Raw genomic sequence first — 22779 nt, forward strand, 5'->3', positions numbered from 1 at the left:
CTTTGTCACGACAAGCTTCAAGCTTCAAAGGAGGTAAAGACTTTGTCAACATGTCGGAGCCATTCTCGCTCGTGTGGACTTTCTCCAACATCAATTCTTTCTTTTCAAGCACATCACGTATCCAATGATGACGGAGATCAATGTGCTTTGATCTCGAATGAAATGTGGGATTCTTGCTCAAATGAATTGCACTTTGACTATCACAAAGTAACACATACCTCTCTTGCCGAATGTCCAATTCTTGAAAGAACTTCTTCATCCACAATAGTTCTTTGCATGCTTCGATAATTGCAATGTATTCAGCTTCGGTTGTGGAGAGTGCAACACATTTCTGTAGTCTCGATTGCCATGAGACAGCACCATTCGCAAAACAAACCAAATAACCGGATGTTGACTTCCTCGAGTCAACATCTCCGGCCCAATCAGCATCCGTATATGCCTCCAGAACTGGTTTACTAGCCCCGTAACAGAGACAATAACCAGTAGTACCGCGAATATACCGAAGAATCCATTTCACAGCATCCCAGTGAGCTTTTCCAGGGTTGGAGAGATAACGACTTACCACTCCAACAGCATGAGCAATATCCGGCCTTGTACACACCATTGCATACATCAATGAACCGACCACGGATGCATACGGCACCTTCTTCATTTCTTCTTTCTCCTTTTCATCCTTTGGACAATCATCAAGTGTCAACTTGAGATGACTACCAAGTGGAGAAGAACCCGGTTTGCATTTGCTCATATTGAACCTTTCAAGCACCTTTCCCAAATACCTTTCTTGTGACAACCAAAGCTTGCACTTTTCCCGATCTCTAGTGATTCTCATACCAAGAATTTGCTTTGCGGGACCTAAATCCTTCATTGCAAACTCATTCCCAAGCTTTTCTTTCAAAACTCCTATCTCCTTTGTATTATTACCGACAACCAACATGTCATCGACATAGAGCAAAAGAATAATGAAATTATCACTGGAGTACCTTTTCATGAAGACGCAACTGTCGGCAGTGGTCTTGCTGAAATTGTTGTCACACATAAAGGATTCAAATCGTTTGTACCAGTTTCGAGGTGCTTGTTTCAAACCATAAAGGCTCCTCCTCAATCTGCACACCAAGTCCTCTTTGCCTTTTTCAGCAAATCCCTCGGGTTGCGCCATATAGAGCTCCTCCTCCAAATCACCATGGAGAAATGCGGTTTTCACATCAAGCTGCTCAAGCTCCAAATTCAAACTAGCGGCCAAACCAAGTATAACCCGAATAGAGGACATCTTGACCACGGGCGAGAATATCTCCTCAAAATCAATCCCCTTCTTTTGATCAAATCCCTTCACAACTAACCGAGCCTTGTACCTCGGCTTTGAATCTGTGCCATCTGATTTCAAACGAAACACCCACTTGTTCCTGAGTACCTTCTTACCCTTAGGCAATTCAACTAACTCAAAGGTGTGATTTTTATGCAAGGAATTCATCTCATCTTGCATAGCTTCAAACCACTCACCCTTTTGCTCATGACACATAGCTTCTTCAAAGCTTTCAGGTTCACCACCGTCAGTGAGCAAAACATAATCATGTGGAGAGTATCTTGAAGTAGGCCTTCGTTCACGATTTGATCTTCTCATCTCTTGTAAAGGTGGACCTTGATTTTCTGATTGCTCACCTTGATCTTCAGTTTCGGTATGCTGGTTGCTTTCAACTTCTTGGTTACTCGAGATGGGTGTAAGATCAACAAAGTGACTAGAAGAGGTTTTCACATTTTCAGGATTTCCCAAATTCTCAACAGTTTCTTCTTCAAAGAAAACTACATCCCGACTCCTTAACACCTTCTTCTCAATCGGATCCCACAATCTGTAACCAAATTCACCGGTTTTGTAACCCAAGAAAATACACTCCTTTGTCTTACTATCAAGTTTGGCTCTTTCATCTCTAGGAATGTGCACAAATGCTCGACAACCAAATACCCGCAAGTGTCCATAAGACACATCTTTTCCGGTCCAAACCCGCTCGGGAACATCACCATCCAGTGCATGAGAAGGTGAGAGATTAATCAGATGAACAGCGGTGTTCATCGCTTCACCCCAAAAAACTTTTGAAAGCTTCGAATGAGAGAGCATACACCGTATTCTCTCACAAATTGTGCGGTTCATTCTCTCAGCTACTCCATTCTGTTGCGGGGTTTTTGGCACCGTTCTTTCAAGTTTGATTCCATTAACCTTGCAGAAGGTTTCAAATGGCCCGCGGTACTCACCACCATTGTCTGATCGAATGCATTTCAATTTCCGACCTGTTTCTCTTTCAACTGCAGCAAGGAACTGTTTAAACACTTCCAAAACTTGATTCTTTGTCTTCAAGGCATAAGCCCATAGTTTTCTAGAATGATCATCCACGAAAGTGACAAAGTAAAGAGCTCCTTCAAGTGTGCTATCACCCATGGAACAAAGATCGGTATGAACCAAATCCAAGACATTCGACTTCTTGGTGGTAGGACTTCTCTTGAAAGCAATTCGATGTTGCTTACCCGCCAAACAGTGCGTACATGATGTCAAAGATGTACCATCACTCGGCACACAATCCTTTCTAGCCAAAATTTGAAGCCCTTTCTCACTCATGTGACCTAGCCGCAAATGCCACAAATCAGTTGAGTTACCTTCTATTGCATTCACCTCACCACATAATTTAACCCGCGTTGTATAGAGCGAGTTTGATTTTTCACCCCGGGCAACAACAAGAGAACCTTTGGACAACTTCCACTTCCCGTCACCAAAATGACTACGGTACCCTTCATCATCAAGAGCACCAACAGAAATCAAATGAAGCCTCATATCCGGCACATGCCGAACATTCTTAAGAAGTAACTTGCACCCCACACTGGTCTCCACACACACATCTCCAATGCCGGAGATGTAGCATACCCCATCATTCCCCATTCTTACCTTGCCAAAATCACCTTGCCTGTAGGAGGTGAACAAGTCACGTCGAGAAGTAACATGAAATGAAGCTGCTGAGTCTATCACCCAAGTGGAGTCATGACTTGTGAAATTGACAAAACCGGCATCACAAGCAATGATCACTTCACCATCATATGCAGCGGCAGCGGTAGCGGTGCTTTCCTTCTCATTCTCATCAGATCTGGGTCTAGACTGATCCCTCTTAGACTTTGCTTTTAACTTTTTGCACTCAAACTTCATGTGTCCCGGTTTTTGGCAATAGTAGCAAACAATACCCTTGCGAGATTTTGATCTCCCTTTCGACTTATCATTGTTGTCATGTCCGTGAGAGTTTCTATGTCTGCTCCTTCCACGGTTCTCAGTAACAAGAGCAGCTGACTCGTTTGTAATGCCCAACTCTTTACGCCTCAACTCCTCATTGAGCATGCTATCTTTTACCATGGCAAGAGTCACAGTACCATTCGGTGCCGAATTGCTCAATGACACTACAAGAGTCTCCCAACTATCCGGTAAAGAACTCAAAAGAATTAAAGCTTGTAGTTCTTCATCCAAAGCCAATTTCATAGTAGCTAACCGATTCACACAGTCCTGGAACCGACTCAAATGCTCACTTACTGATGAGCCCTCGTGATACTTCATGTTCACAAGTTTCCGAATAAAAAAGGCTTTGTTTTGGGCGGTTTTGCGCTCATACAAACTCTCAAGTGTCTCCCACAACTTCTTGGCATCGGTTTCTGTGGAGACATGATGAAATACTGAGTCATCAACCCACTGTCTGATCAAGGCTACAGTTTTACGGTTGGACAAATTCCAAGCAGCATCAGTTTTATCCACTGGCTTCACACCCATTACCGGTTCATAAGCATCCTTACAAAATAGGTAATCTTCCATTCTGGACTTCCAAATGGAAAAATTGGACGAAGATAGCTTAATCATCGTACCCTGATTTTGACTTCCCTCCTCCATTTCAGCAATTTATTGCTAAATTCAGAACACACAAAAAAAATTACTGGAACGAAATTACCGGAACAGTGTCGTCGGACTGAGCACACGGCAGACTCCTCGGCAACAGCTTACTGCAGCAGCAACAATTTTTTTTTTTTTTTTTTTTTGCGGCAACGGCTCCGGACAGGAGCAGGAATTTCTTCTCTCCCCGGCAACGGAACCAGACAGGAACCAGAGTCCCTTCGACGGAACCAAAAAAAACACCAGCGACGGGAGGGCGTGCACGGAACGGCGTTCCGTAGGGCTGGTGGCCGGCGAGTCAGGCTGCGGCAACGGCACTGGGGACGAAACGCATCGGGGAACTGAGACCCGACCTTTTTCGGCAGCTCCGTCAAGCTCCGGGGCGGAAAAACCTCTCGCTCGATGCCGAAAAACAATTTGGGAGTCTCCCTGCGTCGTTGCCGGACGGAAACCTCTCTCCCGCAGTCGTCGCCGAACTGGTTTTACCAGCTCTGATACCAGATGTTGGGGATTTGGGGATTTTGGGAGACGACGACAGCCAGAGAGGGAAAACCGAGCGGGAGAAAAAAAAAATTTCTCATACCTGTAAACCTAAGTTACAAAGGTTAAATATTTCATACAGAAATTACATAAAAGGTCTAAACAAGACCAATATTTACAGTCATGTCCCGAATGAGATCGGGACCCAACAAAGAGCTACAGTAAAATTATGTACCCGTACGAAGAGGTTGTTCGCTCTTACAAGAAAATTAACATATTCGTAAAGGGGGAAACATGTTGGGGAGATCATTCGTTCTGGAAAGAGATGGGGGACGTGGGCGGCACTGGTGAGCGGTGAGAGCGTTCAGTACGTTTCCGAGAGCTGAGAGGGACGGCTTCAGTTTTCAGAAACAGATTTTGCTTTCTCGACTTGATCAAGCAATTTTCTGGCAAAAAATGGGTTTTCAGTTTCTGCTCAACCCTGTCAAGTGTCAACGGCTCCAGCAGCCCAAGTAATGTACGTTGCGGTGGAGAGGAGAGAAGATATCGCCAATTCGCTATATATGACAGTTTCAACTGTTGCATTACTTGGCGACGATTTTCACCATTGCAGAAAGCATTTAAATGCAACCGTTCTTCTTCTAAGAAGAAAGCTCCAGACACCTCACGAGGCAGTACTGCGTCCACCCAGTGGAAGAAACAGAAGATAAAGCAGTGGCTTGTGACTCCTGGCACATCAAGACCTGAAATAGTAGTTTCAACTCAACTGTCAAGCAAAGCAAAACAAAATTGCTTTCTGCGTTTCCCTCCATTTTTAATTGACGACGGAGGTTCCGCCAGCTTAAGCCGCAGAATTTTATTTATTTTTAAATCTCTTATTGGATTTCCTGGACACAGCCACAGGCAGCAGGTCTGAAATAGTAGTTTCAACTCAACTGTCAAGCAAAGCAAAACAAAATTGCTTTCTGCGTTTCCAACTCCATTTTTAATTGACGACGGAGGTTCCGCCAGTTTAAGCCGCAGAATTTTATTTATTTTTAAATCTCTTATTGGATTTCCTGGACACAGCCACAGGCAGCCCACTATAGTTTGAAAGGCCCAGTGGGTCCAATAGCCCATTTATAGCTGCTCCGGCCTTTTGCTCTTGCCTTCTATGAGACTGCGAAGAATTCCAGATTTTTGCATGTTGACACTTGCCAGCGCAGGGAAAGTAGTGTGAGAACTGATGAGTTAAGAGCTCCGAATACCCGCCGCCATGATAAATGCGAAATGAACTCTTAGCAGCTCCGGTCGATATGGCCACTGCTCTTTTTTCTCCCTCGCGCCCCTTTAGCAGGTAGGCTTTCTCTATTTTCTTTTTTCTCCCGCTACAGGCCCCTCTCGTTTTCTTCCTTTTGTTCTCAGAATTTCATTCTTTACTTGCCTATTTGGCGCTATATCTTGGGATTGAGGTTTCCTGTTTGATGTTTCGAGTTAGGAAAGTTATTTGCTGAATGCCTTGGCGAGTTCAATTCTGATGTTCTTATTCTCTAATTGGATAATATATTTGTATTGTATCAAATTAAGGCCTTTTTTTTATTTTTCCTTTGCTTCAGATATCCCTTGAATTAGTCCTCGAATTTGGTTTACTGTCTTAGAACCAATTCTGCCACTGTCTTGGAAGTTCCTGGGATTCATCTTCCTCCCGCTTTTATCTCACTCAGCTTATTTGAAAATTTGTATGCACATCTTCCCGATAAAAGAAATTTTTTCGTTCCGACGAGAATTGAACCAACTTTATGCAAATGAGCTGCTCAATCCTCGGTAGAAAAGCTGTTCTGTGAGTGCATATGTCAAGCGACATTTTTCACTTCTGTATTATATAGAAAAGGGTACAAATTAGGCCCAACCTAAGATATGTTCTGCTCTAATAGCATGTCAAAGTTTGGGTCCAGGTACATCCTAAAATATCTTACTGATTTAAGCAGCTTTTTCCCAGTTAATAACCACATCCCTTGTCTTCACATTAACCTATCAAAAGCATCCTGCTAAGACTTTAGTTACTCACTCTGCCGCTTAAATTTAATAAATATGTACCTTCATGCTCGTGGTTTAAACCAATCTATGTGGAAGTTGTCATGTTCTATCTCTTCTGTTTGGAAGGGCCATGGGCGTGAATGTTCTGTCCGCAGCGCTTGTATCTCCCTCTTTTATTTCTTGGAGCCATTTCCTGTTAGATATTTAAGGAAATAAAATCTTGACGCTGTTGATGTTGACTGGTCAGACTCTTGTGGAGAACTGGCTAATTGAAATGTAGGCGAGTTTTACTATTGGACTGTCTTGTGGAGATCTTCTAACAATTTATGACTTCTTTCTACATCGTGGATTCATACCGAGAAGGAAGCTAGTGTTGGTGTGGGTTCACTAAAGTCAAAAGTTCTTTGTTTTCAGACCCTTTAGTTACTCTCTTCTAGGAGATTTTAGGATAAGGATAGAGCATTGATTCTCTTCTAGAACCCTTGCCATGATCCAATTATGTGTTGATCATCAAACTCATAAGTCCCTACACCATTGCATGGTTGGTTATACAATGTTTGAATCCATTCTTACTTTCTTAGATAATGTATTGGCTGGTTGGTTATACAATGTTTGAATCCATTCTGACTTTCTTAGATAATGTATTGGCTGGTTGGTTATACAATGTTTGAATCCATTCTTACTTTCTTAGATAATGTATTGGCTGGTTGGTTATACAATGTTTGAATCCATTCTTACTTTCTTAGATAATGTATTGGCTTTTTTAACCTTATCTCTTATATATTACTAATAATTTTCCACTCTGAGAAATGAAAAGCTTGAAAAAATATTCTGGAGGCAGGAGAAGAGGAGTGTCAAAAATAATCGTGGTACTTTGAAGAACATTACTTATTTATAAGAGTTTGAACTACTCACTGATGCTTTTACCTTATAAACTTGGTTTTCATATCTCTAAAGCATTGGGTGATATCGAATTTACTGTCAGAAATTTAAAAAAAGGATTAAGATGTTGAACAGACTTAAAGATCTCCATGATCTAGTCCTCTCTCTCTCTCTCTCTCTCTCTCTCTCTTCCCACCTCCTTCCCTGCCTCCCTCTAAGAGTTGGAATACAAATTGGCAACGGTCTATGAAAGCACAGATTTGGGCATGTCTCGAGTCTTTACAAGTTTTTTTTGTCTTTCGCTAGAACTTTCATTTTAAAAAGGATCTATGTGAACTGAATTTGGAGATCCAGAATCTCATCCTTAGCCTTTTCTCTTCTAATATGATGGCACATGAAAACTAATGTTTTGCCCATTCAGCAAAAGAGAATCCTGTGTACAAATAACTGCACTTAAATTCTCTTTATTTTAGTTTCTCTATGTACCTTATTGTTACTTAGAATTTAAAAGCAGGTTTATGTAAGTGTTACTGTTAATCACATTTCAGGTTCCATGACACCATCTTTGATGTGAAGTAATATTTTTGTTGGCGTGAGATCTGGAGGACTTCTTCCAGATCCGTAAAAACAGAAGAAGAAGTCCTTCGTAACAACAGCTTCGGAGTCTGAGAGACCAGAATTAAATAACTGTAATTTTAATATATAAATACGGATGTAAGTAGATGAAATGTATTGGAATAAGAAAGAAAGATTTACTGAAAGTTTACATGGTATCAGAGATGGTTAATAACCCAGAGATTTGATCACGATCTTTTGATCTTTCGCGGACGACGCAGGGAGAAATTTTCTCCATGCGTCGTGCTTCCTGCTGCAAACCCGATTCCAAAGCAGGGAAGTGACTAGGAGAAGAAGAGGCAGCTGCTGATCTCTCCCGAAACCTGGTAACAGGCAAGAGAGTCGCCATGAAAGTCGTGGCTAAAGAGAAAATGATCAAAGTCGACACGATGGACCAGGTGAAGCGAGAGATCTCAGTGATGAATATGGTAAAACCACCAGAACATTGTCGAGCTTCACGAGGTGATTGGAAAGAATGGCTACGACAGCGCTAAAGCGGATCTCTGGTCCTAGTTATTTGACGGTCGTTGTCTCCGAGGAGAACAAACCCCTGATGAACTTGAATTGGAAGATGGAGATGAAATTGATGTGATGTTGCACCAAACAAGGGATGCGGATGTGTTTGCTTGATTGCGGCGAGACGGTGGGAACATGGAGCAGTAGTAGATCTCACCGTCGTCGCATAATCGACGACTGTTGGACTTCTTGCAGAAGGTGAATCTCAAATATACGAAACTAGGTTATCATTACTTGATTACCCATTTGTTGACTTTGTTGTTGATTTCGTTAATGGCGATGATTCTTGTGGAGGTGAGCCAGACGAACCCGGAGGATGTGCAACAACTTTGGATTCCTTCTCGATGCAGATATCCACTTCGCGAGCTTCTGAAAGAGATTGGACAAGAAGTACGCCAACACGGAGGAGCACTCCTACCTAGGGGTGGCTTTGAGCCTAGTCGAGCCCGAACCTGCCTATGTTCGAGCCAAGCTTGATTTAAATATTTCAAACTCAAGCTCGAGTCGAGCATAGCCTTGAGCCTAAAATTGTAATCGAGTTCCAGCTCCAACCTACATTTAAAACTTTGTATAAAATACAAGTCAAATAAATTGTATATAAAATTATGCATACATTTTACATAAAATTGGGTATAATCTCTACCTGAAATTGGACATAACCTCTGTATATTAACCTTGCATAAAATTATCTATACACTGTGCATAATTATTCATAAACTTTATTCAATAATCAAACACAAAAATATTCCTTTGAAAAACAACGCTAGTTTTGTCCATTTGTACTCAATCAGATTGTTCTGATTCAAGGACTAGAAAACCAGATCATGGAGACAGAGAAAAAGTTTAAGAAAAATGGTTTTGGATGACTTAATCGTATACCCATTTTCGTTTTTTTCTTCGGAGCATGGATTCATACAGCAGCAATTTTGAAATGCTACCAATCTATTCTTCTAAAAAACTTGAGTGGAGTTAGCATTAAGAGAGTACCTCAAACAATTTGAGTCTCTTCAAGAGCCACGAGGAAGAGACAACCGGAGTTCAAAAAACAATTTTTTGTTTTTTTTCACGTGCTTATGATCTCGCACTTGCGAAATAGCACGATGTCTTCGCGCGTAGGGGGGAAAATTATTTCTCCCCCAACTTAGGTCTCTGGTTTTCCGCCGAGACGACTTGAGGGCAGGGGGGTCTAGCGGTGCCGGCGAGGAGCTGACGGCTGCGACGAAGGCAAACGAGGGGAGGAAGAAATCGAACCGAGTAGCGGCGAAGGAGGCTAGCGAGCAGCTGTTGACGGCTACAGAGGCGGCCACAACAGCGGATGGGAGGGGCTCGGTGGTGATGAGGGGAGGAAGAATTCCCCGGTCCCAACTCCCAAACCCTCATTAAATTAATAAGCCGGCTCGCAAACTTTCAAACTGAACCATGGTTCGGTTGAACTCGACACGTTAACTCAAACGGGCCTTATCTGGATCTCGAACCAAGTTCGAGATCCAGATAAATCGAATCGAACCGAGCCGCTCGCGAACCGCCTCGGTGCGATGCCACCCCTACTCCTACCGCCTCTCCGTCTTCAAGGCGAATCTATGCCGGGCATGACATCACCAAAAGCTGGACCCCACTGCTGTTCATGGGGTCACCCAGTTCAGCGATCTCACCCCGGAGGAGTTTGAACGCAATTATTTGCAATTGAAGTTCAGTCTTTCCTGAAGGAAGCCCATAAGGCTCCGATTATACCTACCAACAATTTACCGGTTTAGTTTGATTGGAGAGATCGTGGGGCTGTTACTCCTGTTAAGAACCAATGTTCTTGCGGCTCATGCTGGTCTTTCAGTGCTAGTGTTGCGCTTGAAGGTGCTAATTTCCTGACGACGGGGAAACTGCTTAGCCTTAGCGAGTAACAACTTGTGGATTGTGACCATCAGTGTGATCCATCCGAACCCAATGCATGTGACGCTGGATGTAATAGTGGGCTGATGACCACTTCTTTTGAGTATACACTCAAAGCTGGTGGGCTAATGTGAGAGGAAGCCTACTCTTATACAGGAACTGACTGTGGTCTGTGCAAATTTGACAAGACAAATATTGCAACTTCTATTGCTAACTTCAGTGTTGTTTCCCTTGATGAAGACCATATTGCTACAAATCTTGTGAAAAATGGTCCGCTTGCAGTGGGTATCAATGCAGTTTTCATGCAGACATACATTGGCGGGTGTCCTGCCCCTACATTTGTGGCAGGAGATTGGATCATGGAGTGGTTTTGGTAGGCCATGGATCAGCTGGATATGCTCCCATCAGACTCAAGGAAAAGCCATTCTGGATCATAAAGAACTCTTGAGGGGAGAACTGGATTTAATTTCGAAAATCAACGACTTAGACCGGACCAGATTTGGACCAAACCAAACTAGACAAGACTTGACCTGGACCAGATTCAGACTAGACTCGAGTCGGACCAGACCAGACTTAGACTAGGACTCAACCTGAACCAGATTTGGTCCAGAATCGACTCGGACCAAACCAAACCAGACAAGACTCGACCTGGACCAGATTCAGACCAGGCTCGACACAGACCAAGACTCGACCTGGACCAGATTCGGTCTAGGCTCGACTCAGACCTATCCCAGGTTGTCGAGATGTATATTTCAGGCAAAGATAAGTTGGGGTATTTGGAAGGCGATCTCCTTCGATCTCCTTGCTCGTGGTCGAGATGACTACAAGAATGATTGAAGCTTTGAGCAAAGCTTTAGCCACAACCCAGACTACCGAAATTTCTACTACATATGTTGATGGCATTGATACCTCCCAGGTGTATGATCTTTGGTGACGTGGGACACCCGTGACTATCTTGAAATATTCTAGAATAATCTCGAGGGCCTCTGGCATGAAATAGACTTCAGCTGACCATACCCGATGGAGCGTTCAAGAAGAGAGGATATATGGCATATTTTGTCTCAGACCAAGAGCAGTATGCGGTAAGAACTTCTATAACTCACTTGTCTAGTTGGGCATGAGAGATTTATACACACCAACTAGAGGGTGACTGTTGGCATGAGATCAGGAGGACTGCTTCCAAATCCGTAAAAACAGAGGAAGAAGTATTCCGTAACAATGGCTTCGGAGTCTGAGAGGACGGAATTAAATAACTGTAATTTTAGATATAAATACGGATGTAAGTAGATGAAATGTATTGGAATAAGAAAGAAAGATTTAATGAAAGTTTACAATTTTTTCCTGAACTTTTGGAACAAGAAACATCTTACAGTTTTCTTGAAATGTTTCAGGAAGGTGCAGAAATGGATCTATATGCATTCAGGAAATTGTCAAAAAGTAATTATTCATTTTGCTTCTCCTCTCAAAAGAACCAAGCTTTACAAAGTGCTACTGCAGACAGGTCCTGTGCACTGTTTTTCAACAGGGTCATCAAAGTTGCAAAATAACAAGCTCTCTTTTGATAAATCTGATCCAATCTGTTCTCAGAGGTGAGGAATTTTATCATTGATAAATATGTCTAGTACACATTTACTGGTGCCGAGTCTCAGATATTACTTTATAAATTATTAATATTTGCTTGTAGTAGGTCGCACACATCACATGATCATCCAATTACACTCACCAAGGATCATATGAATGATTTAGAGGACCAGCTGCAGGAGCTTTTTAATGAAGTAAAATCACTGCTTGTGGAGGGAAATAAGGCTTCTGCTATTGATCTACTTCAGGCAAATTTTATGGCAGTTAAAGACCAAATTGATGCAGGGCTTAGGGGCATAGAACAAGCTGCTACCCTTGATGTCATAGCCTTGGGATTTATGGGAGTTGGTGATTTTAAGTCTGTTGATTCACTGCTGGAGATGGTAATTTGGTTTTACATAAATACCAAATCTTCAATCTGGTTTAAGCAACTAGTCTTCATATACCGTTCGGCATTGTGAATAAGAGCTAAAATATTTTTTCCTCTCATTGTCTCCCTTTGTAAGAGTATCTTCTTTACCATTTTATCTTTTGTACTGTTGCACAGATGCAGGAGATAGTAAGCTGCTTGCATAACGATGATCCACTTCTGGATTCAGTACTCATGCATATGGGAAGCATGTACACAACATTGGGAAAGCTTGAGAATGCACTGCTCGTGTACAGAAGAGGTCTTGAAATTCTGGAGAATATTTTTGGTAACCGTTGCAAAAACTTTTCAAATCTTTTCATGGTTTGGTAGCCTTGTTTTGTTTAGAATCATAGTGATTTTATTTATGATTCCTGCCAGTCAAATTTAGCTATTTTATTTACATAAGAGCGATTTAATTTCTTTTGGTAGGAAATACAAGTCCTTTCCTTATCACACCGCTTATGGGAATGGCAAAAGTTTTTGGCCTCACTGGAAGAGCTACAAAAGCAAAAGAAATGTATTTACGGGCAATCAGCATTTTGGAAACAAATAGAGGTGTTCAGTGTGAGGATCTTGTAATTCCTCTCTTTGGCCTTGGAAATCTTTTTATAGAGGAGGATCAAGCTGCAGAAGCAGAATCTTCTTTCAAGAGGTTAATTCATCTTTTATGTTTTTGTGTTGCTACCGGTAAACTATTATTTCAAAAGAACTTGCTTAAGCTTGATTAATTCGGATTGGTAACCATGTAACCAATTCCACATTTTATTTCTGTTTCATTTCTGTTCTAGAATTTTAAGCATCTATGAAAAGTTATATGGGGAGAATGATGGAAGAGTTGGAACTGCAATGTGTTCCTTGGCCCACGCTCTGTGTGCAAAAGGTGATTTTATAGTATTCTTGGTGTTTCTTTATCTTGCATTTTCTCTCTTATTCTTCTTCATCTTCTGTCTTTTTTCTGTCATTTCCTTTTCACTGTTTTCTTTATGCATCGATGTCTGCAGGAGCTGTGAATGAAGCTATCAGCTTATACAGAAAGGGACTACAGATAATTAAGGATTCAAAATTCATGGCCATTGATGATGTTGTTCTTGAAAAGATGAGGACTGATTTGGCAGAGTTACTCCATGTTGCAGGAAGGTAAGGTCGACTTCAGCATCCATTTGTTGCATGTAATGTTGTTTTTCGTAAACTTGACTCTCTGAGTTGAACTTGTGCACTTATTTGGGCATCTGTGGTTTAATTAGAGAACAAGAAGGCAGAAAACTACTTGAGGAGTGTCTACTGATCTCTGAGATGTACAAAGGCAATGAGCACCCTAGTTCAGTGACCCACCTTCTGAACCTTGCCAGCTCTTATTCGCGCTCAAAAGATTATATAGAAGCTGAACGCTTACTGAGGACAAGTCTGCAGATCATGTCAAAAACTACAGGGCCTGATGACCATTCGGTCACAGTACCTATGTTACACTTAGCAGTTACACTCTATGATTTGCACCGAGATGAAGAGGCAGAGAGCCTTGCTATGGAGGTGGTCCGCATTCGTGAGAAAGCATCTGGAGAGCAATCCCTAGCTGTTGGTAATATACATCTCCTTCTGACTGTTTGATGATTCGCTTTCGAACTTCTATATTAACAGTATTGTCTTCCTTATGACAGGAGAAGCTCTTGATTGTCTGGTCTCCATTCAAAACAGACTCGGAAGGGATGACGACAAGTTACTGACCCTACTGAAGAGGATTTTGGGCATTCAGGAGAGAATGTTGGGTAGTGAGAGTGAAGAAACTGTAACTACACTTAAAAAGATTGTCTTCCTTTTAGATAAGATGGGCAGGAAAGATGAGAAAATGCCTCTACAGAGGAGACTGTCCATGCTGAGAACCAAGTACAAGCAGAAAGTACCTATTTGAGGCGCCCCTCCATTGCTTTTTTTGGTTTGGATGGCCATGTAATATGTTTCTTTGTTGAGAAAAGAGAAACGAAAGAAGAATGCGGTGTTCCCTTGTCCATGTTATATTGTCATGGCTCTGTTTAATCTTCACCCTCATATTCTGATACATCCTAAATACTCAAAAGTCTCGAAGTTTTCTCAAACTTGAAGTGGCAAAGGCGTCTCATGGAATCCGAGTTGGTTCAGTTTAGTTTTAGTGACATGAGTGAGCCTTAGAATTGATAAACAAGATAAGACTGACTCAAGGTGAGTCAGGCTATTTCATGCCGCAAGATGAAGGTTGGCCGAGTCGGATGACTTGAAAAAGAAATCGCCCAAATCCGAGTCAACTGTATCGCTGTTTTGCTAACAATTTTTATTTTTTATTTAAAGTTTTAAAAAAGTAGCTTGTGAATAAAGTTAACTTCTCGTACCGAAAGACGCTTATAAGAATAACTTTTCCAAGCGGCATTGTTCAACGAGACGCTTCTCACCGTAGAGGCCAGAGAGGTACCTTCTCTCTTCCTCAAACCCTCCGACGCCGTCGCTTGTCCGACCGGATAACCGACGCCTCCTCTGTTTCAGAAAGGAAATACCTTCTTCATCGAAAAACGACGTAGAGTTTTCTTCAGTCCAGAGGTAGGTATTTTCATCCACTTCGTCGGATTTAGGGTTTTCAGGTTCTATGACCAACTGGAGATAACTATTTTTTTTCGGAATTTAAGGCATATTACCTGAAAATTCATGTCATGCCTACTCGTGAAGAGAGTTAAAAAAAAAAAAATGGGGAAAAGGTTCTTGCGGAAGTTAAAGACTGCGGTAACGTTTCTTATTTGAACTCGAAAGGTCAGAGATTACCGCTCTGCCTGGGTTCTCTCAAGTGTGTTTCTGATATGGAAACTGTCCCTCACGATGTTAGTGAATCAATGCAGTCAGCTATGTGTGTGGATGGCAGTATGTCTGAACGTGGTTTGACACTTATCCCTGTAGACATTGACATTGAACCACATATATCAGATGAAAACAATATTGGAGATAACTCCGTGGAGGGAGACCTTGATTCATGGGAAGGGGAGGCAATTCGGGAGCCATATGTGGGTATGGAATTCAAATCAGAAGGGGATGCGAGAGCCTTCTATAATGCTTACGCTAGGCGTGTAGGATTTGGCACAAGAGTTAGATACTCCCACCGTTCTGACCGTGACAAACAGATAGTCGTTCAACGGTATGTTTGTTCCAAAGAAGGTTTCCGCCAAAACACTGAAGGAACCCGCAAGAGGGATCGAGCCATTACCAGAGTTGGTTGCAATGCTTCAATGACTGTGAGAAAGGTGAATCCTGGAACATGGGTTGTAAAGAGCTTTGAGAGGGAGCATAACCATCCGTTGGTTAGTCCAACCCAAGTGCAGTTCCTTCGCTCACATAAAGGAAAGTCTTGTGCAGTGAAGAACTTATCCAGAAATGCAAACAGGTCTCTGATGGGTTCATGTAATGATGTCATGATGGGTTTGAATGGGCAGTCTAGTGGGGTTGCTAATGCAGATCTTATTGAGCGTCATTTTGTAAGTCATCTTCCCACACTTCGTCGGAGGAACCTCAATGCTGGAGACACTCAAACTATCCTCGAGTACTTCAAGCACATGCAGAGTGAGAATCCTTCATTTTTTTATGCAGCACAAGTTGACAAAGAAGATCATATGACCAACTTCTTCTGGGCTGATGCCACCTCCAAGATGGCTTACAAATATTTTGGTGATGTGATTACCTTTGACACAACCTATTTGACTAACAAATACAGAATGCCCTTTGCCCCAATCGTTGGGGTCAATCATCATAATCAATCAGCATTGTTTGGTTGTGCCTTGCTTGCTGATGATACGAAATCATCTTATGTATGGTTATTTAAGACCTGGCTTAAAGCTATGGGTGGTCGCCACCCAATTTCTATAATTACAGATCAGGATAGGGCCATTCAAGCTGCAGTTGCAGAGGTTTTCCCTAACACTCGTCACCGATTTTGTATGTGGCATATTCAGAGAAAATTGCTGGAAAAATTAGGTCAGGTTGTACGAACTCACAAGAATTTCAAAGATGAATTCCAGAAGTGCATATACCAGACGAAGACAATTGAGGAGTTTGAGTCAAGTTGGGGATTACTTCTAGATACGTTTGACCTGAGGGGTAATCAGTGGCTTCAATTATTGTATGAAGATCGACAACATTGGGTTCCAGTGTACTTAAAGGGTACCTTTTTCGCTGAGATGTCTACCACTCAACGAAGCTATGCTTTTTTCGATGGGTTTGTGAATGTAAATACTAGTCCAGAGGAGTTTTTCAGGCAATATGATAATGCATTAGATAGCCGTTATTATAAGGAGGTTCGAGCTGAATTTGATACAATGTATACAACACCAAACTTGAAGACTTCTTCACCCATGGAGAAAAATGCAGCAGCAATTTATACTAGGGAAATATTCAAGAAATTTCAAATTGAATTGTTTGAATGTTTTGGTTATATTGCAGATAAAATTTCTGAAAATGTTGGGGGCATGGAAACATATTTTGTGTCAAAATTTGGCGAAGTTGATAAGGACACTGTTACATTCAATGAATCAGAAATGAGAGGAAGTTGTAGTTGTCAGAAGTTTGAATTTGCGGGCATTCTTTGTAGACACTTATTAAGTGTCTTTAAAGTGACAAATGTTTTTGACCTCCCTTCCCATTTCGTATTAAAGCGGTGGACAAGAAATGCCAAAAGTAGAGATGTCTCGGATGAACGTCTTGTTGAAGCAAAAGGAAACTGTAGACAGTCTATGATCATGCGATACAATGATCTCTGTCATCGGTCAATTGCATTTGCTGAGGAAGGGGCAAAATCTGTGGAGAATTACAATGTGGCAGTGAGGGCCCTGCAAGGTGCATTGGAAGAGGTTGTTAATTTGAATGATAGTGTCCCTGGAAAAGCAGCAAATGGGAACCCGGTGAGTCAAAGTAATCTTCAACCAAAACAAAGTGGAATTCACTTCATTTGTACTGTCTTTAGAGCATAAATATGATGTATATTGAGTGAAGCTAAACCACTGGATGAACCTTATTAACTTGTTGTAGGGACAATCTGATCAGAGCACACCAACTCCCACTGCTCAGTCTAGTCGACAGGATGACCAAAACAGAAGTTGAAGGTAAACTTTTGTTGCCTGTGTAACTCATGTGAATGCATGACTCAGTATTTGAAAAAAAGGACTTCTTGGACCAAAATAAAAGATCGTTAAAATCATGTATTTGTTGATAGCTTTGGAGGTTAGATATAGATTGTCATGTTTCTTCTCTTATAGTAATGAATCTTCCTTTGGTTGCTCTCTGGTTTCCATGCAGTTAAGTATTTCACGCCCTGAATGGTAATAATCAATGGCAACCAGTTATCTACAAAACAACTCCTGTTTACTTCGTCATTTGTAAGAATTCTTTATAAAGCTTAATTGTAAAAAGAATCCTTCTATAAATGGAACAAGGGGTCTTGGTACTTGTGAACACATATGCTTTTGTCTCCCATATGTAGATGATGCCACCTTGGGCTTCTCCCCAGCATTTGTTTTCTTATACGTATTCACAGGTTCATATACTTGTAATTTGGTATATAATATCACTGTTCTATAAATCTTATAAATCTGATAGATAGGAAGCTGTAATTTGATAAAGATTTTCAATTACTGGTTGTGTTTCCTTTTGATCTTTGTCAGGGTCCATGAATATTGCTCAGGAAGCTGTTGGCTCCATGGATGAGCCCTTGTCCCAGCAATCCCAGCAAAATCTGGCAAGTGTAGTGTAGCCCTTTTCAGAAGCAGAAACAGGTCTCTACATGCCAAATATTCCTGGAGCCAGCAAGAGAGGCATATGATTTAGCCTTCCAGGAGACTTTCAAAATGTATTTTGACCAGCTCTTCTAAAGACATGATTGAAGCATGATGACATGTCGGTTACCGGGATCACCCTAGCTATTGTGGATGATCATTGGGTGGGTTCTACTGTATCGGTAATTTCCATTGGATAGGAATCTTTGAGCTTTGAGTGAGTTGTATCATTTCATAAAGGATCTTACCTTCAGTTACGGGAGATATGACATCAATAATTTACTTGGGAAAACTGCTTGGAGTTCAACGTATGTGGTGGCCTTTCTAGTTCAACTCGATTGTTTCTGGCAGTGTTATAGATTTTTTGATGTTCTGATTTCTGTTGAGCTCAGGGAAGGTTCAACTTCAGAAGCATTTGAGATGAAGAGGTCGCGTGCCTACAGCAGGCAGCAGCGACTTCTAGATGATGGGATCTGCACTCGTTTTTTTTCTTTTACTGGCTGTATTGAATCAGACAAAGCACAAATATTGATTTTATGGTCAATCCTTTTGAAGATAATGATTTGCTGAGGAATGCACTTCCTCACTTCCCAACTGTTTAAGTTGGATTTGGGAGTTGTTGGGTCTAATATGAGACAGATTATTGCAAGAGCACTACTATGACAGGGGTAAGGAACCAGTGGAGCATTGAAATCTGAGAATTCTACTTCCATGAAAGAGCAAAATCCCCCACTGGTAAATGCTGAAGTTAGATGTTTGATCGAATAGGAAAATGATATTCCTTTTTTTATACAAAATCTAGATAAACAGGACGGGAGAATTTCAATTTAAAAAATAATATCCAAAAACTGTACCTCTATATGTAGCACCAGCAACAGCACGCAAGAACACATTATTTATATATGGTTTGCCTCAAAGTGAGACTACGTTTTTCTATCGTGTGTGTTTTTTCTCTAATCTCTCTCTTACATGATTCATGTTCATCAATTACCTTGATAACAGCGCCCCTAAATACATACTGAATCTGCATAAGATGTTAATTAAACTCTACAACTTAGACTCTAATCTTGATCCGCCTATCTTCTATCACTAGTATACCCTAATCTGTCATATGGCAAACCAACAGTCACGATTAGATTTAGCTCTATCCGACGGCGAACAGGTTCCCACTCTTGTCTTTAAATACCTCTTTGTTAACGACACTGCACTTTTCTGGACCTCTTCGCGCGGCGTTGGTGAAGGAAGCCTCTAGGGTTTTTGGAAACTCGGCAGAGAGTTATCGGCCAAAATGGTGAGTTAGATGCTACGTTATGTTCATCCAGTGATATACAGTTTGTTGAGGAGCTGGCTTTTTTACTGTTTTTTTTTGTTTTGTTTTGTTTATGAAAATGTGTTGTCTCGTTTGCTGATTGAAAATCATGATGGGATCTTGGATTTTTTGTGTTCTTACGTTTCTTGTTTGCTTAGGTGCTTCCAAACGATATTGATCTGCTCAACCCTCCGGCCGAACTCGAGAAGAGAAGACACAAGCTGAAGCGCCTTGTGCAGACGCCAAATTCCTTTTTCATGGTAATCTTCACGATCTCTGATGTGTGGTTCTGAATATTCTCCGAAATTCTTCTACAATAAGTTTAACCTTGTGGATTTGTTCTATTTTCTTCTTAAACAGGATGTAAAATGCCAGGGGTGCTTCAACATGTAAGAATGAAATAAGAATGATTGCGATGATTGTCTTCATCTTCTGTAATGATTCTGGTTTAAAATGTATATTCTTCTTCTTTCTGTTATTGCAGCACTACAGTATTTAGCCACTCCCAGACTGTTGTGGTGTGCGGAAATTGCCAGACGGTCCTATGTCAACCGACCGGCGGCCGCGCTAAGTTGACTGAAGGTTGTTCCTTCAGGAGGAAGAGCGATTGATGCGGTTACTTTTATTTTCGGCTGAAATTTTGTGAGTTTTATGTGCCCCGCTTATTCAAGGACTACTCAATTTAAACTAGTTTGAGAGAAGGTTGTTATCGATCTGGAATCTATGAACTAGGGCAGAAGTATTTGACAGGAAAATGCCTACCTTTTTCTGCCTAGAGAGACTTTTGGTTAGGGATTATTAATTGGCGCAGCTTCAGCTGCTCTGCTTCAATCATCCATTGCTGTCTTGAGGATCGCATTGATCAGGGCTCCATGGCACTGGCTATGGGATGGAAACGATGCTCTCATCGACCTTTTTGTGGTTTTGGACGATGATATTCCCGTCGTTGAGTCTCAAAACTTAAATTTCTTGCGTTTTGGACGATGATATTGCCATTGTTGAGCTCCACAACTGAGAGTGCTTAGGGAGGCCCGGTTGAATTAGGTTTGATTGGTCGGAGTTTTCAAATACTCTGGCGTGCAATCGGTTCGAGTAAATCAAACGGTAAACAACGTTGATCTCTCATACTGAGACTAGGGGTGGCTTTGAACCGAGCCGGTTGGGTTTGGCTCGGTTTGATTTGTCATTTATCGAGCTCGGCCCGAGCTCGAGCACCGAAAGCGGCTTGTTTACCTTAACGAGCTGAGCTCGACCGAAGTTATGTTCGGTTCGTCGGATCGGTATGAATTGGTAACGGATCGCTAGCAAGCGGGGGAACGGGAGTGAGGGGGGGGGTCCCCCTTGTCACCGTCGACCCCTCCCATCGATTGTTGTCGCCGCCTCTACCGTCGTCGTAACTGTTCGTCGATGTCTATATCGCCGCCGCAGTTGTTTGTCGGCCACCTCTGTGGCCGTCGTCATCACTGACGCTTCCGTCGCCGTTGACACTGTCGTGGCCGTCATCCCTGACGATAGGTCCTCTTCGGCGCTGTAACCCCTTCCCTCTGCGTCATCTCGGCGGAAAACCAGAACAGGGGAGAAATAATCTCCCCTTTCCTCGCACGTGCAAGATCATAAAATAAAAAAAAAAAAATTTCCTCTGCAAAAAATTAAAAATAAATTTTATAGAAATAATTTTCTATAAACTATTAGTGTCTCATGTTTTTTTAAATATTTTTCTAATTGAAATTTTTTATTAAAAATCATATAATTTTCTAAGTAAGATTTTTCGTACCAAGATGGAGTAGAAAGTTATATAGAAAATTTTTGAATAAGTATTTAACAGTTGATGCTATAATACTTTTAGCATGAAGCAATTTTCATTACAATTTTGTGTTTGATATTTTATTTAATTAAAAATTTATCGATAAGTATAATAATATATTAGATTGATTATTAATTTTTATTTATTTCCCTAGAAGAGACAATAAAAGGTCCATTTAACTTTCTAAGAAAATTTTAAAATATTTCCTGTAATTTTCTAATAAGTCACTAATAGTAATAAGATTTTATTTAAAGGTTTTTTTAGGAATATGTATCATAGGAAAAATATTTTTAGTTTTTTCCTAGAATATAAATTTTTATCTAGGGGCACTAAGGAGGCCATAATAAATTATGGCCAGGTTCAAAAATTACAAAACAAGCTAGACAAAAATTGGAGTAAAAAATATTAATATTGGTACATTTTAATCCATTATTGAAATTCAATCCTGAACCTCCCCTATCATTATATTTTTAAAAAATGTATGCATAATTTTATATATAATTTATTCAAAGCCACCCCTACGTGCGAGATCATAAACAAGGAAAAAAAAACTCTTTGTCCCTTCCTCATGGCTCTTAAATAAATTGAAAAGATATTTTAGTAGAAATACGTTTCTAGAGACTTTTAGTGGTTTTTTCAATTAATGTTGAAAAGACATTTTTAATAGAAATATAGGGACCATTAGTGCCTCATATTTTTTCAAAATAAATATTTTTCTAATTATAAATTATTTTTAAAAAATCATATAATTTTCCAAGTAAGATTTTCTTGCCAAGATGGGTTAGAAAACCATATAGAAAAATTTTGAATAAGTATTTGACAGTTGATGATATAATACTTTGAGCATGAGGCAATTTTCATAGCAATTTTGTGTTTGACATTTTATGTGATTAAAAATTTATCAATAAGTATAATAATATATTAGATTAATTATTAATTTTTATTTATTTCCTTAGAAAAGACAATAAGAGGTCCATTTAACTTTCCTAAGAAAAAATTAAAATATTTCTTGTAATTTTCTAGTAAGTCTGTAATAGTAATAGGATTTTATTTAAAGGATTTATAGTTTTTATTTGGGTGATTGTAAATTGATAGTGATATTTTATTTAATTTTGTTGTGTTTGATTATTGTATGGAATTTATTTATAATGTTATGCAGTGTATAGAGTGTTTAGATTATTTTATGGAGTGTATAAACAATTTCATGAAGTGTTTATGGAATGTATAGACAATTTTATGGAGTATTTATGCAAATATTATGTATATTGATTATGCCCAATTTTAAGTAGAGATCATGCCGAATTTTACACAAGTATTATATATATAGATTATGCTCAATTTTAAGTGGAGGTTATGTCCAATCTTATACACATATTATATATATATAAGTTATGCCCAATTTTATGTAGAGGTCATGCCCAATTTTATGTAAAATGTATGCATAATTTTATATACATTTTATTCGATATATATTTTTTAAAAAATTTTAAATGTATGTTGAGGCTCGAACTCGGCTCGAAGCTCGGCTCGAAATATTTAAATCAAGCTCGACTCGAACATAAGCAGGTTCGGGCTCAGCTCGATGCCACCCCT

General features: G+C 40.4%; 3 protein-coding genes and 1 pseudogene across 5 annotated transcripts; all 4 read left to right on the forward strand.

The window, feature by feature from the left end:
* Window positions 1-5588: 5588 nt before the first annotated feature.
* On the forward strand, window positions 5589-14333 carry LOC137962948 (uncharacterized). 2 transcript variants are annotated; one of them, XM_068810091.1, is made up of 9 exons: window positions 5589-5726; window positions 11695-11892; window positions 11988-12267; window positions 12432-12582; window positions 12726-12948; window positions 13085-13176; window positions 13298-13433; window positions 13541-13872; window positions 13952-14333. In XM_068810091.1, the coding sequence occupies exons 1-9, from the start codon at window positions 5653-5655 to the stop codon at window positions 14200-14202; spliced, it is 1737 nt and encodes a 578-aa protein (XP_068666192.1). In that variant the 5' UTR covers window positions 5589-5652; the 3' UTR covers window positions 14203-14333. The 2 variants fall into 2 exon arrangements, with proteins under 2 accessions (XP_068666192.1, XP_068666193.1); XM_068810092.1 differs by having other exon boundaries at window positions 11991-12267.
* On the forward strand, window positions 8736-10751 carry LOC137962060 (cysteine protease RD19A-like; annotated as a pseudogene).
* Window positions 14334-14742: 409 nt separating the features above from the next.
* LOC137962446 (protein FAR1-RELATED SEQUENCE 5-like) lies at window positions 14743-18688 on the forward strand. Of its 2 annotated transcripts, none has more exons than XR_011115133.1 (3): window positions 14743-17213; window positions 17331-17404; window positions 17963-18688. XR_011115133.1 is itself a non-coding variant. In XM_068809313.1 (3 exons), exons 1-2 carry the CDS (start codon window positions 15116-15118, stop codon window positions 17400-17402), a joined length of 2160 nt encoding a protein of 719 aa, XP_068665414.1. In that variant the 5' UTR covers window positions 14743-15115; the 3' UTR covers window positions 17403-17404; window positions 17963-18688. The 2 variants fall into 2 exon arrangements, 1 of the variants encoding a protein (XP_068665414.1); XM_068809313.1 differs by having other exon boundaries at window positions 14743-17203.
* Window positions 18689-19287: 599 nt separating this feature from the next.
* On the forward strand, window positions 19288-20213 carry LOC137962942 (small ribosomal subunit protein eS27y-like). Its single transcript, XM_068810084.1, has 4 exons — window positions 19288-19364; window positions 19541-19642; window positions 19743-19771; window positions 19867-20213. Exons 1-4 carry the CDS (start codon window positions 19362-19364, stop codon window positions 19991-19993), a joined length of 261 nt encoding a protein of 86 aa, XP_068666185.1. The 5' UTR covers window positions 19288-19361; the 3' UTR covers window positions 19994-20213.
* Window positions 20214-22779: the final 2566 nt, after the last annotated feature.

Source organism: Aristolochia californica, unplaced genomic scaffold, assembly GCF_029961685.1.
Source record: "Aristolochia californica isolate CCGP_79_NKW_82.1479 unplaced genomic scaffold, dmAriCali1.0.hap1 SCAF_4, whole genome shotgun sequence".
NCBI lineage: Eukaryota > Viridiplantae > Streptophyta > Magnoliopsida > Piperales > Aristolochiaceae > Aristolochia > Aristolochia californica.

Coding starts and splice junctions, on each gene's coding strand:
- LOC137962948 (XM_068810091.1), top strand. CDS start 5,653: ATGCGAAATGAACTCTTAGCAGCTCCGGTCGATATGGCCACTGCTCTT. Junction 5,727..11,694: donor CCCTCGCGCCCCTTTAGCAG/GTAGGCTTTCTC, acceptor GAAATGTTTCAG/GAAGGTGCAGAAATGGATCT. Junction 13,873..13,951: donor AGAGCAATCCCTAGCTGTTG/GTAATATACATC, acceptor TCCTTATGACAG/GAGAAGCTCTTGATTGTCTG.
- LOC137962446 (XM_068809313.1), top strand. CDS start 15,116: ATGGAAACTGTCCCTCACGATGTTAGTGAATCAATGCAGTCAGCTATG. Junction 17,204..17,330: donor AAGCAGCAAATGGGAACCCG/GTGAGTCAAAGT, acceptor AACTTGTTGTAG/GGACAATCTGATCAGAGCAC.
- LOC137962942 (XM_068810084.1), top strand. Junction 19,643..19,742: donor CGCCAAATTCCTTTTTCATG/GTAATCTTCACG, acceptor CTTCTTAAACAG/GATGTAAAATGCCAGGGGTG. Junction 19,772..19,866: donor TGCCAGGGGTGCTTCAACAT/GTAAGAATGAAA, acceptor CTGTTATTGCAG/CACTACAGTATTTAGCCACT.